This window comes from Cololabis saira, chromosome 4, assembly GCF_033807715.1.
Source record: "Cololabis saira isolate AMF1-May2022 chromosome 4, fColSai1.1, whole genome shotgun sequence".
Taxonomy (NCBI): domain Eukaryota; kingdom Metazoa; phylum Chordata; class Actinopteri; order Beloniformes; family Belonidae; genus Cololabis; species Cololabis saira.
In genome coordinates, this window is record NC_084590.1 from 50737049 (window position 1) to 50752048 (window position 15000).

At 45.5% G+C, this 15000-nt stretch overlaps 1 protein-coding gene across 1 annotated transcript in view; it reads right to left on the reverse strand.

Moving 5' to 3' along the window:
* ece2b (endothelin converting enzyme 2b) overlaps positions 1 to 15000 on the reverse strand; it is a 38026-nt gene that overhangs the window by 10516 nt on the left and 12510 nt on the right. The window contains exons 2-10 of the mRNA XM_061720073.1: positions 13336 to 13422; positions 12107 to 12458; positions 10982 to 11106; positions 9296 to 9442; positions 9070 to 9135; positions 8491 to 8679; positions 4389 to 4531; positions 867 to 981; positions 17 to 127 (exon numbers count right to left, since the gene is read on the reverse strand). Coding sequence (XP_061576057.1) covers positions 17 to 127; positions 867 to 981; positions 4389 to 4531; positions 8491 to 8679; positions 9070 to 9135; positions 9296 to 9442; positions 10982 to 11106; positions 12107 to 12458; positions 13336 to 13422 — 1335 coding nt within the window. The remainder of the gene's footprint in view (positions 1 to 16; positions 128 to 866; positions 982 to 4388; positions 4532 to 8490; positions 8680 to 9069; positions 9136 to 9295; positions 9443 to 10981; positions 11107 to 12106; positions 12459 to 13335; positions 13423 to 15000) is intronic.

Sequence of the window (15000 nt, forward strand, 5' to 3'; positions counted from 1 at the left end):
CGGGACGGTCTCTTACGATCTCCTTGCTGTGCTTGTCGAACGTGGCCTTGACGAAGAGCGACCCCAGAGCGAAGCCCAGGGTGTCGTCGGTGTTGCCGATGCACGTCTGCCAGCGCGGAGTGCAGGACTGCAACGACAGACGGTTACAGCTAACGGTTACAACAAACGGTTACAACAAACGGTTACAACTAACTGTTACAACTAACGGTTACAACTAACTGTTACGACTAACGGTTACAACTAACTGTTACAACTAACGGTTACAACTAACTGTTACGACTAACGGTTACAACTAACTGTTACGACTAACGGTTACAACTAACTGTTACGACTAACGGTTACAACTAACGGTTACGACTAACGGTTACAACTAACGGTTACAACTAACGGTTACAACTAACTGTTACGACTAACGGTTACAACTAACGGTTACGACTAACGGTTACAACTAACGGTTACAACTAACGGTTACAACTAACGGTTACAACAAACGGTTACAACTAACGGTTACAACTAACGGTTACAACTAACGGTTACAACTAACAGTTACAACTAACGGTTACAACTAACGGTTACAACTAACGGTTACGACAAACGGTTACGACTAACGGTTACAACTAACGGTTACGACTAACGGTTACAACTAACGGTTACAACTAACGGTTACAACTAACGGTTACAACTAACGGTTACAACTAACGGTTACGACTAACGGTTACAACTAACGGTTACGACTAACGGTTACAACTAACGGTTACAACTAACGGTTACAACTAACGGTTACAACTAACGGTTACAACTAACGGTGCCGGTGGTGACATCACCAGTGCCGGTGGTGACATCACGGGGGATTTACGGGTCAGTACCTTCTTGGTCCCGTAGAGACTCTCCAGAAGTTTGTCCTGGGCGTTCTCGAAGCGCTGGTCCAGCGTGGCCACGCCCTTCTGGACCAGCGTCCACATCATGTAGTTGTTCAGCAGGCTGGGGGGGGGGGGGGGGGGAACAGGGGACAGGGAACAGGGGGGACACAGGGGACAGGGGACAGGGGGGACACAGGGGACAGGGGGGACACAGGGGACGGGGGGGACACAGGGGACGGGGGGGGGACATCAGCTGGAGTTACCGACCAGAACCACAACGTTTGATCAAAAAGTCTGACTAAAGACAATAATCAAGGTTTCTCATTGGTCCATCCCCCCCCATCTACATCCTAGCAAGATCCCTGTCATAATGTGGTGTCTTACGGTCTCATAATGAATTAAAGCTGCAAGCAGCGATGAACGGATGAACGGGCCCTCGCGCATGCAATTTTCACCAATAAAGGTCAAGGACTCAAAACCGAGTCCGATGACTCCACCATGACTCTTTATATCAAACCATTCAAAAGTTATGGCAGAAAGTAGGAACTATCAAAAATGGAGCAATCAGATGAAGGAGGGGTGCGCTTTTTGCCATTTAGTGTCGCCACGGTAACGCTTTTGACTGAGAAAAGTCGCAGCATCTAGACGCACATTTTGATGTATAACACACCTGGGTTCACGTTACGGTTCGCATTAACGGCCGAAGGAATGGCATAAATCGCGCCAAAATTACATGATTAATTCAAAATGCCCGACTTCCTGTTTGGTTTCGGCCATGTCGCCAAGAGACTTTTCTTTAAGTTGTGTACTGATACAGGTGTGTACCGATTTTCGTGCATGTACGTCAAACCGTATTGTGGGGCTTGAGGCACAAAGTTTTCTAGGGGGCGCTGTTGAGCCATTAGGCCACGCCCATTAATGCAAACCATTAAATATCACATTTTTTTTATCATCATTTGCTTATGAGACGTTGTCCTGCACCGTTTCCCAGAAATAGTCAGGAAGCTGTTGGTACCTGTACAAGTCCTGCTTATCCCACCCATATGTCTGATTCTCAAAGCTATTAAAGGGAAAGTTCGTTTTTTTACAACCTGGACCTTATTTCTGGCATTTTTTATGGTCGTATACTCACCCAGAGGTGTTTGGTGTCATTTGGAGTCCTTCGGAAGATATTAGGAGTTTTGTGTGAGCCGCTTCTCCTTATAACGGTAGTGAACGGGGCACAGCGGGACACAGACGATGCAGCGTCTAAATAACACATGATTGCCACGAAACTCTTCATTTCTTTTATGAATCACTAGATCTGCTTCCAGGAACTGTTGTAACATTGTGGCGCTGTCTGTGTAATAAATATAATAAATAAATCCGTTTGTAAACAAGACCTCTGAACTCATGACGTCATCTCTGTGCAGCACTCTGTCCTCCGTTCAGTGAGCTCTTCAGCCGTAACTCTGGCTCAAAACGGTAAGGACGTCCATCATATTCAAAGTCGTCGTCCACAACCTCAGAATTTGACAAATATTCAGACATGTTTCAAATAACTAACAGTAAACTAACAGTAGCAACTCCAGCTGTACACAGAGCTGTGTCTGGGACGCGCGCACAGAGATGACGTCATGAGGTCAGAGGTCTTGTTTACAAACTGATTTATTTGTTACACACACAGCCCCGGATGTAGAAACAGGTCCTGGAAGCAGATCTAGTGATTCATAAAAGAAATGAAGAGTTTCGTGGCAATCATGTGTTATTCAGACGCTGCATCGTCTGTGTCCCGCTGTGCCCCGTTCACTACCGTTATATGGAGAAGCGGCTCGCACAAAACTCCTAATATCTTCCGAAGGACTCCACATGACACCAAACACCTCTGGGTGAGTATACGACCATAAAAAATGCCAGAAATAAGGTCCAGGTTGTAAAAAAACGAACTTTCCCTTTAAGCTCCCACTTTTCAACAATAAAGCATAAAGAAGTGATACCGAAATGGATCCATCATCTGTATCTGCGATATTGCAGTGCCGGGAGAAAATCAGGGTCATATACCGGCCAATCGGAGAAGTTGGACCTCGTTTTGGAGTTTTTAAATCACTTCTACCCAAACTTTCAGCAAAGGATTCCCCCATCGACTCTCTGTCTTTAAAGGGGACCTACCGTATTGGCCCGAATATGAGACGACCCTGATTATAAGACAACCCTCTTTTTCAAGACTCAAGTTTGAAAAAAGTCTTTTTGAACACCAAATTCAATTTTTATACAGAAAATAATGACAGTACATCTGAAACAAATGATTATAACAATATATTCTAGAAAAAAAGCATGTTATTTTGCCTCATTCAAATCATTATCTTGAAGTTTGCATCATAACTGGCCGATCTTCAACCAGCTTTTCTCCAGATTGTCGCTACGTTTCTCCATTTTCTGCTATGTCTTCTATTATTTCCTTCTCTTTTCTTTTTTATCGCTGTTTTTATTTTTCTTCTTGGTGCCAGGGGTTCCTTTGTCCTGGGAAGTTAAGTTCAGCATTGGCTTTAAAGATATCTGGCTCCATCTAGCGGTGTAAATGGGTATGATGTCTAGACCCCGAATGGAAGACGACCCCCACCTTTTCAGTCTTTTTTCAATGCAAAAAACACCGTCTTATATTCGGGCCAATACGGTATTATGGCATCTTCCCAGTCTCTGACCTCATTATCTATGCAGGATTCTGAGTGGGCGGGGCTATGATAATGAGGCTCTGTGCTGATTGGCTGCCTGAATGACGCGATACACCGCTGCGGAAAAATAGCGGAAGCTCCGGCCGGCGGAGTTAAGCCTGAAATATGGTTCTGCGTTAAATCGTTGGTGTAACGCGGAACCATAAATCAGCCTTTACACCGAGTCCTAACTGCATGCAATGCGAGCGTCAGCGACAAAATCAATTCCATCCATTAATTTGCTTTATTTTCTATTGGACTGTCCTAACTGGACGCAGCGACACAGAGAAAAAAGTCAAAATTTTGTGAAAAAAATTTGAAAGGTTGATATTAACGTTGAAGTACAATCTCGAGAAAAAAGTCGAGAAAAAAGTCAAAATGTCGAGAAAAAAGTCGTAGTATCGAGAAAAAAGTCAAAATTTCGAGAAAGAAGTTGAAATGTCGAGATTAAAAAGGAAAGGAAAAAGGAAGAAAAAAAGAGAAAAAAAGGAAAAAAAGAAAAAAAAAAAGGAAAAAAAAAAAGGTTAAACATTGTTGAAAAAGCTCCAGGAGCCACTAGGGTGGCGCTAAAGAGGTGCCGACCCCTGGTGTAGAAAGTGGCGTACGCACGTTTTTTGTGCGCCGCCCGTTTCGTACACGAGGCCTCTGGAGCCGGTTGCTGTTTGTGTCTCTAGTTGTTCCTGTTTCTGTTTGTTTGTTTTCTCTCTGGAACCTCGGAGTATTAAAACCCAAACAACTGATCAGTTCATTGATGATGGTGTTGGGGGGGGCTGGTGTTGGGGGGGGGGGGGGGGGGAGGGGGGGCTGGTGTTGGGGGGGCTGGTGTTGGGGGCCTCACCTGTGGTCCGTCCGGTTGATGAGCTCCGACACCTGCTGCAGGTACTCCCGGGCGTACAGAACCACCGGCTCCGTGTCGTTCAGGTCCAGAGGAGACAGAGAGGACGACAGGAAGTCCAGCCAGTCCACGGACGGAGCCAGCAGCTGCAACGGAACCGGGACAACAACAACGTCAGTGCAGAACCGGGACAACAACAACAACAACAACGTCAGTGCAGAACCGGGACAACAACAACAACGTCAGTGCAGAACCGGGACAACAACAACAACGTCAGTGCAGAACCGGTACCAACAACAACAACAACGCCAGCAGCTGCAACGGAACCGGGACAAGAACTTCAGTCCAGAACCGGGACAACAACAACAACGTCAGTGCAGAACCGGGACAACAACAACAACGCCAGTGCAGAACCGGGACAACAACAACAACGTCAGTGCAGAACCGGTACCAACAACAACAACAACGTCAGTCCAGAACCGGTACCAACAACAACAACAACGTCAGTGCAGAACCGGTACCAACAACAACAACAACGCCAGCAGCTGCAACGGAACCGGGACAACAACAACTTCAGTCCAGAACCGGCACCAATACCAGTGGCTCCTGGAGCTTTTTCAAAAATGTTTGACCTTCTTTTTCCTTTTTTTTCTTTTTCATCTTTTTTTCTCTTTTTTTCTTTTTTCCTTTTTTTCTCTTTTTTCTTCCTTTTTCCTTTCCTTTTTAATCTCGACATTTCGACTTTTTTCTCAAAATTTCAACTTTTTTTAAAAAATTGACTTTTTCCTCAACATTTCAACTTTTTTCTCGAAATTTTGACTTTTTTCTCGAAATTTTAACTTTTTTCTCAAAATTTTGACTTTTTTTTATATTTAAACTTTTTTCTCGAAATTTTGACTTTTTTCTCGAAATTTAAACTTTTTTCTCGAAATTTTGACTTTTTTCTCAAAATTTTAACTTTTTTCTCAAAATGTTTGAATTTTTTCTCGAAATTTTAACTCGAAATTTTAACTTTTTTCGCAACATTTTGACTTTTTTCTCCACATTTCCACTTTTTTCTCAAAGTGCATCATGAAAACATTAATCTTCCCCCAGTTCTAACTAATATAGATACATGCAGCATGTGTTTCTTCATTCTAATTCTGATACAAAACTTTTCATTTTTTGCGGCTCCAGACATATTAGTTTTTTGTGTTTGTGGTCCAATATGGCTCTAAAACATTTTGGGTTGCCGACCGCTGAGCTACACCAACCACCTACACCGGTACCGACGCGTCAGTCGCTCGTCCTGCATCTCCTCTTTCATCCCATCAGCCTCCAGGTTTATGTAATAACCTGTTATCTAACCCCCCCATCATCCCCCATCCCCCCATCCCCCCCCGTCCTCCCAGGGACGCAGCACCTAGCAACGGCCCATAGCAACCGTTGCCATGGTGACCCCTGCAGCAGCAGCAGCCCTGAAGGACGCAGGGCCGCAGCACTTGGCATTATCATGATATACTGTTTTATAGTGCATTATTATATTATGTTACGAGATCTCATGGGATGTTAAACTATGGTATTATTATATTGTTATATTTTATACTATGGTGATATCATTTTGTTATATGTTATAATATTATAAAAATTATTATGTTATATTAGGATATTATTACATTATTATATGCTATTATAGTATTACATACATTACTTTATATTACATCGTGCTATATTATATCACTCTATATGATAATTATCTATTTATTTTTAGAATTAATACTCTTAATTTATTTATTACTTTAATTATATTATTTACACACGCACACACACACACACACACACACACACACACACACACACACACACACACACACACACACACACACACACACACGTGATGTTTGTAAATTTGTTGTACAAAAAGCTGTAAAAGAGACTAAAAGGAGACGTTTATTTATCTGTTGTGGGAGTTAAACTATGGAATGACTAACCTAGATTTACCAATGTGCAGCTCATCTTCAGTTTACAAAAAAAAGATTTGTAGAGCAATCATGCTAATGTTTATTTGTTTTTGTTTGTTGCTGTTCTCTGATATTTATAAAAAAAAATGTCTTTACTACTATAAATGTAAACCTTATTGGTCCTTTTCTGGTTTAGTTTTGCTATTGTTTGTTTGCTTTTTTTTCCCAATTTTTTATAATACATTTTTTACACTTTTCTTCTGTTTCTTTTTCTGGTTTGGTTTGGCTTAATTTAGTTTTGTTTGTTTGTTTGTTTGTTTGTCAGTGGTTGTTGATTTGTTGTTGTTGTTTCTTCTTTTAGTGTATATATATTTTTTTTTTATATTGAAATAATTCTGGATAGTTTATTTTGGCATGTAGGACAGGCGCTAATATAAACACTCTGGGCCTGATTTACTAAAGGTTTGCGTGTGTAAAAACGTGTGCAAACTTGACATCACCCGCAAACTAAAGTGCCAGCTGATCTACTAACAGCTGATCTACTAACAGCGTGCAAAGAGGACTGCGTCTCTGAAATGAGCAAAATAGCACACGCTGTTCATTTAGTACTTTTGCCCTGATGAATAATCAATATGGGGCGTACCCGCCAGAAATCCTAAATACTGGGAGGGGAAAACGCAAATATGTCCATTTACCACGCGCAATGAGATTTACCAAGCCTGAAAGTAGTTGCGCGTATTGTGATTGCGTCTGTATTTAATACGTTGGAAAGGAAGGTGCTAATCTGCTGCTGCTGTTATTGTGGCAAGGAGGCGACATCCAAAATCAAAGAATACGCAGAGAGAGAGTCTTTATTCTGCTGCATGCTATTTTAAAAATGGTTGCACAAGTTTTATTAAAGGCCACTTTTTCTTTAGTTCTTCGCCTTATATCTTGCCACCTTCTTTTAACCTCATCTGCCGTTCTTTTTGTCTTACCAACTGCATTTATTCTATCGCAGATTTTCTCCCATATTGCGTTTCTTTTGGTAATGTTTAAATTTCTTTGCTGTAGTTCATGAATGTTTATTTGCCTCTTCCACTAATATCTCTAACTCCAACTCGTCAAATTTCATTTTGCGCTTGCGACTATCCTGCTTTCCATCCAGACTCTCCATGGTGCAAACAGACACGCAACACCTCATTTAAATACTGCTGTTTACACCTGTTATCAATTGCGCACGCAATCTTAGTTGATCACCCGCAAAACACACAACAACAGCACGTGCAAACTTTTTCAGTGCACACGCAATTTAGTACTCTTTATTTAGGATCTTAGTAAATCAGGCCCTAAGATTCTGCCTGTTGCCTTTTCACTCACTATTTTGTCTATAATGTTTGTGTTGATAAAGCCTGTAGTGTGATGTACGGAGACCCGCCATTGCGGAAAATAAAATAAACGCTGCAAACAGAAACAAACGCCGCTGCAAATAAAAGAAACACTGCAAATATAAAGAAACGCCGCTGCAAATAAAAAAGCCAAAACGGAAGTGAATTACCGGGGACTATTTTTGCTGATGCACCGGTGTTTTTTACGTGAGAGGAGAAGAAGAAGACGAAGAGGACGTAAGTGAAAGGGAAGAAATAAGAAGAGCGAGGAATAAGAAGAACAACGAACAAGAAAATAAGTGAAAAGGTTAGTGTTCAACGTCGCTACGTGTCATTTTTAACGTAAAAAACACCGGTGCATCGGCAAAAATAGTCCCAGGTAATTCACTTCCGTTGTGGCTTTTTTATTTGCGTCGTTTTTTTATTTTATTTGCAGCAGGGTTTATTTTATTTGCAGCAGGGTTTCTTTTATTTGCAGCAGGGTTTCTTTTATTTGCAGCGGGGTTTCTTTTATTTGCAGCAGGGTTTCTTTTGTTTGCAGCAGGGTTTCTTTTATTTGCAGCGGGGTTTCTTTATATTTGCAGCGTTTATTTTATTTGCAGCGTTTATTTTATTTGCAGCGGCGTTTGTTTTTGTTTGCAGCGTTACTTTTATTTTCAGTAATGGCGGGTCTCGGCCACCGTACTGATGTGACTGAATAAAGAATTTCAAACATAAAAACAAAACAAGCTTTGACACATTTCTGACTCGTGGAAGGTTCCAGGTCTGGTTCCAGTTCCGGCCCGGGTCCGGCCTCACCTGCAGCTCGGCGATGGTGACCTTGTGGTAGATCTTCTCCTCGTCGCGGCGCTGGTCCTGCGGGACGGTGATGTTGGCCAGGGCCGTCTCCAGGTCCAGGATCTGCTGCATCAGCAGCTGCGTGTGGCTGCGCTCGCCGCCCAGCAGCATCCCCAGCTCCACCATGTAGTCCAGGTAGGCTAGCAGCACCTGGGGGGGTTAGCATCAACAGTTAGCATCCCCAGCTCCACCATGTAGTCCAGGTAGGCTAAAAGCACCTGGGGGACCAGACCGGACCAACACCGTTACCCCGCAGCCTGGACCGCCCCCCCCATCCAGGACCAGACCAATCACAGCGGGGCAGGGGCGGGGCTTATGTAACAGCTCATGCGACATCCTGGTCTGGTTGTAGCTCCGCCCACGTCACCGTCTCCACCCGAGGGTTCACTTATTTATGCCCGTAGCCACAAGCCCCGTAGCCACAAACCCCGTAGAGCTAGCCCCGTAGCCGCTAGTCCCGTAGCCGTTATCCCCGTAGCCACAAACCCCGTAGCCACTAGCCCCGTAGAGCTAGCCCCGTAGAGCCCCCCCCCCGCTCACCTTGTCGTTGGCCGTCTTGTTCAGGTAGTAGTCCCTGGACGGCAGGAACAGCCCGGACTGGTCCACCTGCAGGGGGGAGAAGGGGGTCAGACCTGAGACCTGCAGGTCCCTGAAGCTCCTCCAGGACCGGGACCGGGACCCGGTTCAGGGTCCGAGACCGGGACCCGGGACCCGGGACCCGGGACCCGGGACCCGGTCCAGGGTTGGGGCGGGTTCTGGTTTTTACCTGGATGACGTTGCTGTTGGAGTTCTTGGGGTCGGCGCTGACTCCCACGCTGAAGAAGGGCTGGGCCCGGTACGGGCCCGACACCACCTTCAGAACCTCCATGAAGTTGTCCTTGTCCCAGGGACCCGTCATGTTCCAGCCGCCGATCTGGGGACGTGGACCAGAACCAGCGGTCACAACCAGAACCAACAACCTGCAGCCTCGATAGGGCTGCAACGATTCGGAGACGTTGTCGACAAAAATCCATAACCAAAACTGACTACCGTATTGGCCCGAATATAAGACGGTGTTTTCTGCATTGAAATAAGACTGAAAAAGTGGGGGTCGTCTTACATTCGGGGTCTAGACGTTATACCCATTTACACCGCTAGATGGAGCCAGATATCTTTAAAGTGAATGCTGAACTTAACTCCCCAGGACAAAGGAACCCCTGTCACGAAGAAGAAAAATAAAAAAATAGTATAAGAAAGAAAAGAGAAGAAAATAAGAGAAGAGATAACAGAAAGTGGAGAAACGTAGCGACAATCTGGAGAAAAGTGGGTGGAAGTTCGGCAGGTGAACCGGCAGCTGAGGAGAAGTTAGGATGCAAACTTCAACATGATGATTGATTTGAATGAGGCAAAATAACAGGCTTTTTCTCGAATATATTGTTATAATCATTTGTTTCAGATGTACTGTAATTATTTTCTGTATAAAAATTAAATTTGGTGTTCAAAAAGTCTTTCTTCAAACTTGAGTCTTTATAAAGAGGGTCGTCTTATAATCGGGGTCGTCTTATATTCGGGACAATACGGTACGTTTCCATGCAGTTACTGAAAAATTGGGAATATTCTGTTTCCATGGTGATTAATCATTCAGGATATCTGGATCAAACCAGCGACGCACGGAGAACATGATGACGCAATTCCCGTCATTTCCTCTTCTTCTTCCTGTATCCAAATTCAAAACAAATGCTGCTTCAACCAACTTTTCTCTCTCCTTCTTGTAAATCTTCTATCCCGGTACTTTCTACCGTCTACAAATGCAGAAATGTTCATATCCTTCATTACATTTATGAAGTGATTAGTCTCCTCCTGGTCTTGGTTTCTCCGTGTTTAGAAGAACTTCCTGGACTCAAAAGACCTGGGCCCTCATTTATCAACCATTCGTAGAAAAAGTTCTAAATTCTATCGTAGGAATGAAATTTAGAATGCGTGTAAGTACAAAAAAATCTGAATTTATCAAACGTGCGGACGCTGGTCATACGCACATCAGTGATGATAAATCCCACCTGTTCTTAACTGCCGTGCTCGTGCATGGTTAGCGTCATTTACATACAGAAACTCCTCCAATTGACCATATATAGAGCAACAATGGGAGTTTTTTTTTCTTTTCAAACTTTCGAACATGTAACTCGAAATATGTTTTGATGTCATTTTTTTTTTCTTTATGTGGTGGAATGCCCACCTGGATTTGTTTCATTTCCTTTTTCTTGTGTTCTATACATGTTCGAAATAAACAAAAACAGAAAAGAAAACGAGGTTGCCGCGGCAACGAGCCGTGAGGTTTACGGCGGCGGGGGGTTGTGAGGTCGCCGCCGCGGCGACGGGCCGCGAGGTTGCCGCCGCGGCAACGGGCCGCGAGGTTGCCGCCGCGGCAACGGGCCGCGAGGTTGCCGCCACGGCGACGGGCCCTGCCCTCGGTTACCTTGGCGATGAGGTCGACGAGCGGCTGCGCCCCCAGCTCCTCGATCCGCTGCGTGTTCAGGCAGGACAGGTAGTACGACTGCGTCTTCCTCTCGGCGTCGCTGCTGCTGTTGAACGTCCCGTTCTCTGAGGAAAAACGACGAGGAAAAAACACGGCGGTGAGAGTCAGCCGGAGGGGGCGGGGCTTGTTTCCCAGCATGCCCCTGGGCATCACGTTCACAACACCAATCAGCCTCCGTGTTGCCCCGCCCGTCTCCACCCGGGGGTTCACTTATCTGTCCCTTTTTACCGTCTCTGAGCCCCGACGGTTCACAGCTGCTCCGGCTGAGCCGCTAGCCCCGTAGCCTTAGCCCCATGGCCGCTATCCATGTAGCCCTAGCCCAGTAGCCACTAGGCCTGTAGGCTCTAGCCCCGTAGCCTTAGCCCCGTAGCTGCTGCCATCTAGCTGCTAGCTCTGTAGCCACAAGCCCTATAGACCTAGCCCCGTAGCCGCTAGCCCGATAGATCCTAGCCCAGTAGCCACTAGCCCTGAAGCCGTTAGCCCCATAGCCGCTAGCAGAACAGCTGCTGTAGCTACGGCAGAGTTTGTCTGGAGCCCCAGCTGCTGTTTTTCAGATGTTGCTATGGAAACAACAAATACGGACAATACCCAAACCGCACAAAGGGAAAGTGGCATTAGCACTACTTAGCATGAGCTAAGCTAAAACAACAAGATTGTGCTAACTGCAGGGTCCTACACATTTTTCAAGGTCCAATTCAAGCACTTTTCAAGCACTTTCAAGGGTCAAACACCTTAATCGCTGGGGTAAAATATCTACAGGAATAAATATACTCATAATTTTTTTTTTCCGCTTTTTATCACAATTATGTACATTGTATCGTGCTGTAAACATCTAGTTATGTTTCATCTTACTGATTTCTCCTTGTAATCACTAAACTATACTATACTCTTCCTGGAAAGACAGAGTTATAATTTCAAGCAGTTAAACTAATTCAAGTACTTTTCAGGCCTTGAAATTGAACACGACATTGAAATTCAAGCACTTTCAAGGATTTCAAGCACCGTAGGAACCCTGTAACTGCGTAAAGGTGGGCGGAGCCAGCAGCGGTGGGCGGAGCCTCGTACCCAGCAGGTGCTTGAGCAGCGCCTGGTTCTGCTCCCAGATGCTGTTGAACGTGGACCAGCGCGAGCGTCCGTCCGGCAGCGGGTTCTTCCTCATCCAGCCGCCGCAGGCGAACTGGTAGAAGTCGTGGCAGGGGTCGGCGGCGCGGTCCATGGCCTCCACGATCTGGCTGGCCACGGTGACGCAGGCCTGCGACAGGCACAGGCCGCGGCCGGCATCCGAGCCGAAGCCCAGGCCCAGCAGCAGCAGGCAGACGAGCAGCGCCAGCAGGGCGGCCATTAGCAGCACCGACAGCAGAACCTCCAGCTGTGTCCGCCGGCCCAGGATGTCCACGCCCCCCTTCCGGAAGCCCACCTGGGGGGAGCAGGGGGCAGAGGTCAGGGGTCAGGGGTCAGAGGTCAGGGGTCAGGGGTAACAGACCACCTAAGTACTCGTCTGCTTCAAGGACTGAACGTGAGCCCGTGCAGCTGGAGAGGAGCAGGGTCTGGATCCAGCGCCTGATGCTAACGATTTATGCTAACACTGCATGCTAAAACTTAATGCCAAAACTTGATGCTAATACTTGATGCTAACACGTCATGCTATAGTGCTTGATGCTAATTCTTGATGCTAACTTTTGATGCTAATGATTGATGCTAGTTCTTGATGCTAATGCTTGATGCCAATGCTTGATGCTAATGCTTTATGCTAACTTTTTATTCTAATGCTTGATGCTAATGCTTGATGCTAATGCTTGATGCTAATTATTGATGCTAATGTTTGATGCTAATTCTTGATGCTAATGCTTGATGCTAATTATTGATGCTAATGCTTGATGCTAATTATTGATGCTAATGCTTGATGCTAATGCTTGATGCTAATTCTTGATGCTAATGCTTGATGCTAATGCTTGATGCTAATTCTTGATGCTAATGCTTTATGCTAACTTTTGATTCTAATGCTTGATGCTAATTCTTGATGCTAATTATTGATGCTAATGATTTATGCTAACTTTTGATTCTAATGCTTGATGCTAATGCTTGATGCTAATTCTTGATGCTAATGCTTGATGCTAATGCTTGATGCGAATGCTTGATGCTAATGCTTGATGCTAATGCTTGATTCTAATGCTTGATGCTAATGTTTGATGCTAATGCTTGATGCTAACTGGATCCAGAACTGCAGGTCCTCTACAGACCACTAGGGATCTGGATCAGGACCACTCACGACCGTCCGTGCTGCGTTCACTGACCTCCAGCCTGTCGGGAGAAGCAGCCGCCTCGGCAGGAGTGTCGGACGCCTCGTCCTCGTCCAGCGTAGCTCGCTTGTAGGTCGACATCTGGAGGAGTAGAGGAGAAGGTTTAACTCTGGTAAAAACATCTTCACAATATTTCCTGAGGAGGATCAGAATTCTGGCAGAGGGGTTCTGGATCGATGGGTCCCGGGGGCCCCGCCTCCATCCAGGACCCCTCTGTCGCCCAGGAACCTTCAGGAACCTTCAGGAACCTCCAGGAACTTTGCACAATAGTTGTCCTTATCTCTTTGATACACTGTGACCGGAAAAGTCGGATAAACCGTTCAGGAAAAGATCGCACCCCCCCTAGTAGTCTGGGGGGTTTTGCACCACGGAGAAATGGAGTGACAGAGAAGTCTGAAGGTTCAGGACGGCGTCACGGTGACGGCGTCACGGTGACGGCGTCACGGTGACGGCGTCACGGTGACGGCGTCACGGTGACGGTGTCACGGTGACGGCGTGTGCTCTGCGTTGGTGGAACACAGAACCATAATCCAGCCTTAAACCTGCAGAAGGTTATTCCCTCTTTGATGCAGAGGATTAGTCTGGTTTTTCTGGATTGGACTTTGACTGGACTTGTGATTGACAGGCAGCTCCACCAATAGGAAGCCACCGTCCCACCAGGGTTATGAAGCAAACGTAAACATGTGTTTATGACCCGCTGGAGGAGCCGATGATCACCACTAACTGAAACACATGCGGGTCCCGGGTCCCCCATCTCGTTCCCGAGGCCACCAGAGGGCGCTATACAGTTCCTAAAGCTAGAACTCAATCAATGCAGAGAACAGTATACGGAGCCGTGAGAGAATGGAACTCTCTACCAGGACAGATCACTAAAGAACAAACAGAAGCTTTAAAAGACACTGAAACGACGTTAAATAGCCCTACGCCTGTAAACTACTCTCCACATGTACACATACACATAGGATACTATCACACACACACACACACACACACACACACACATAGGATACTATCACACACACACACACACACACATAGGATACTATCACACACACACACACACACACACACACATAGGATACTATCACACACACACACACACACACATAGGATACTATCACACACACACATAGGATACTATCACACGCACACACACACACACACACACACACACACACACACACATAGGATACTATCACACACACACACACACACACACACACACACATAGGATACTATCACACACACGCACACACACATAGGATACTATCACACACACACACACACACACACACATAGGATACTATCACACACACACACGCACACACACATAGGATACTATCACACACACACACACACACACACACACACACATAGGATACTATCACACACACACACACGCACACACACACACACACACACACATAGGATACTATCACACACACACACACACACACACACATAGGATACTATCACACACACACACACACACACACACACACATAGGATACTATCACACACACACACACGCACACACACACACACACACACACATAGGATACTATCACACGCACACACACACACACACACACACACATAGGATACTATCACACACACACACACACACACACACACATAGGATACTATCACACACACACA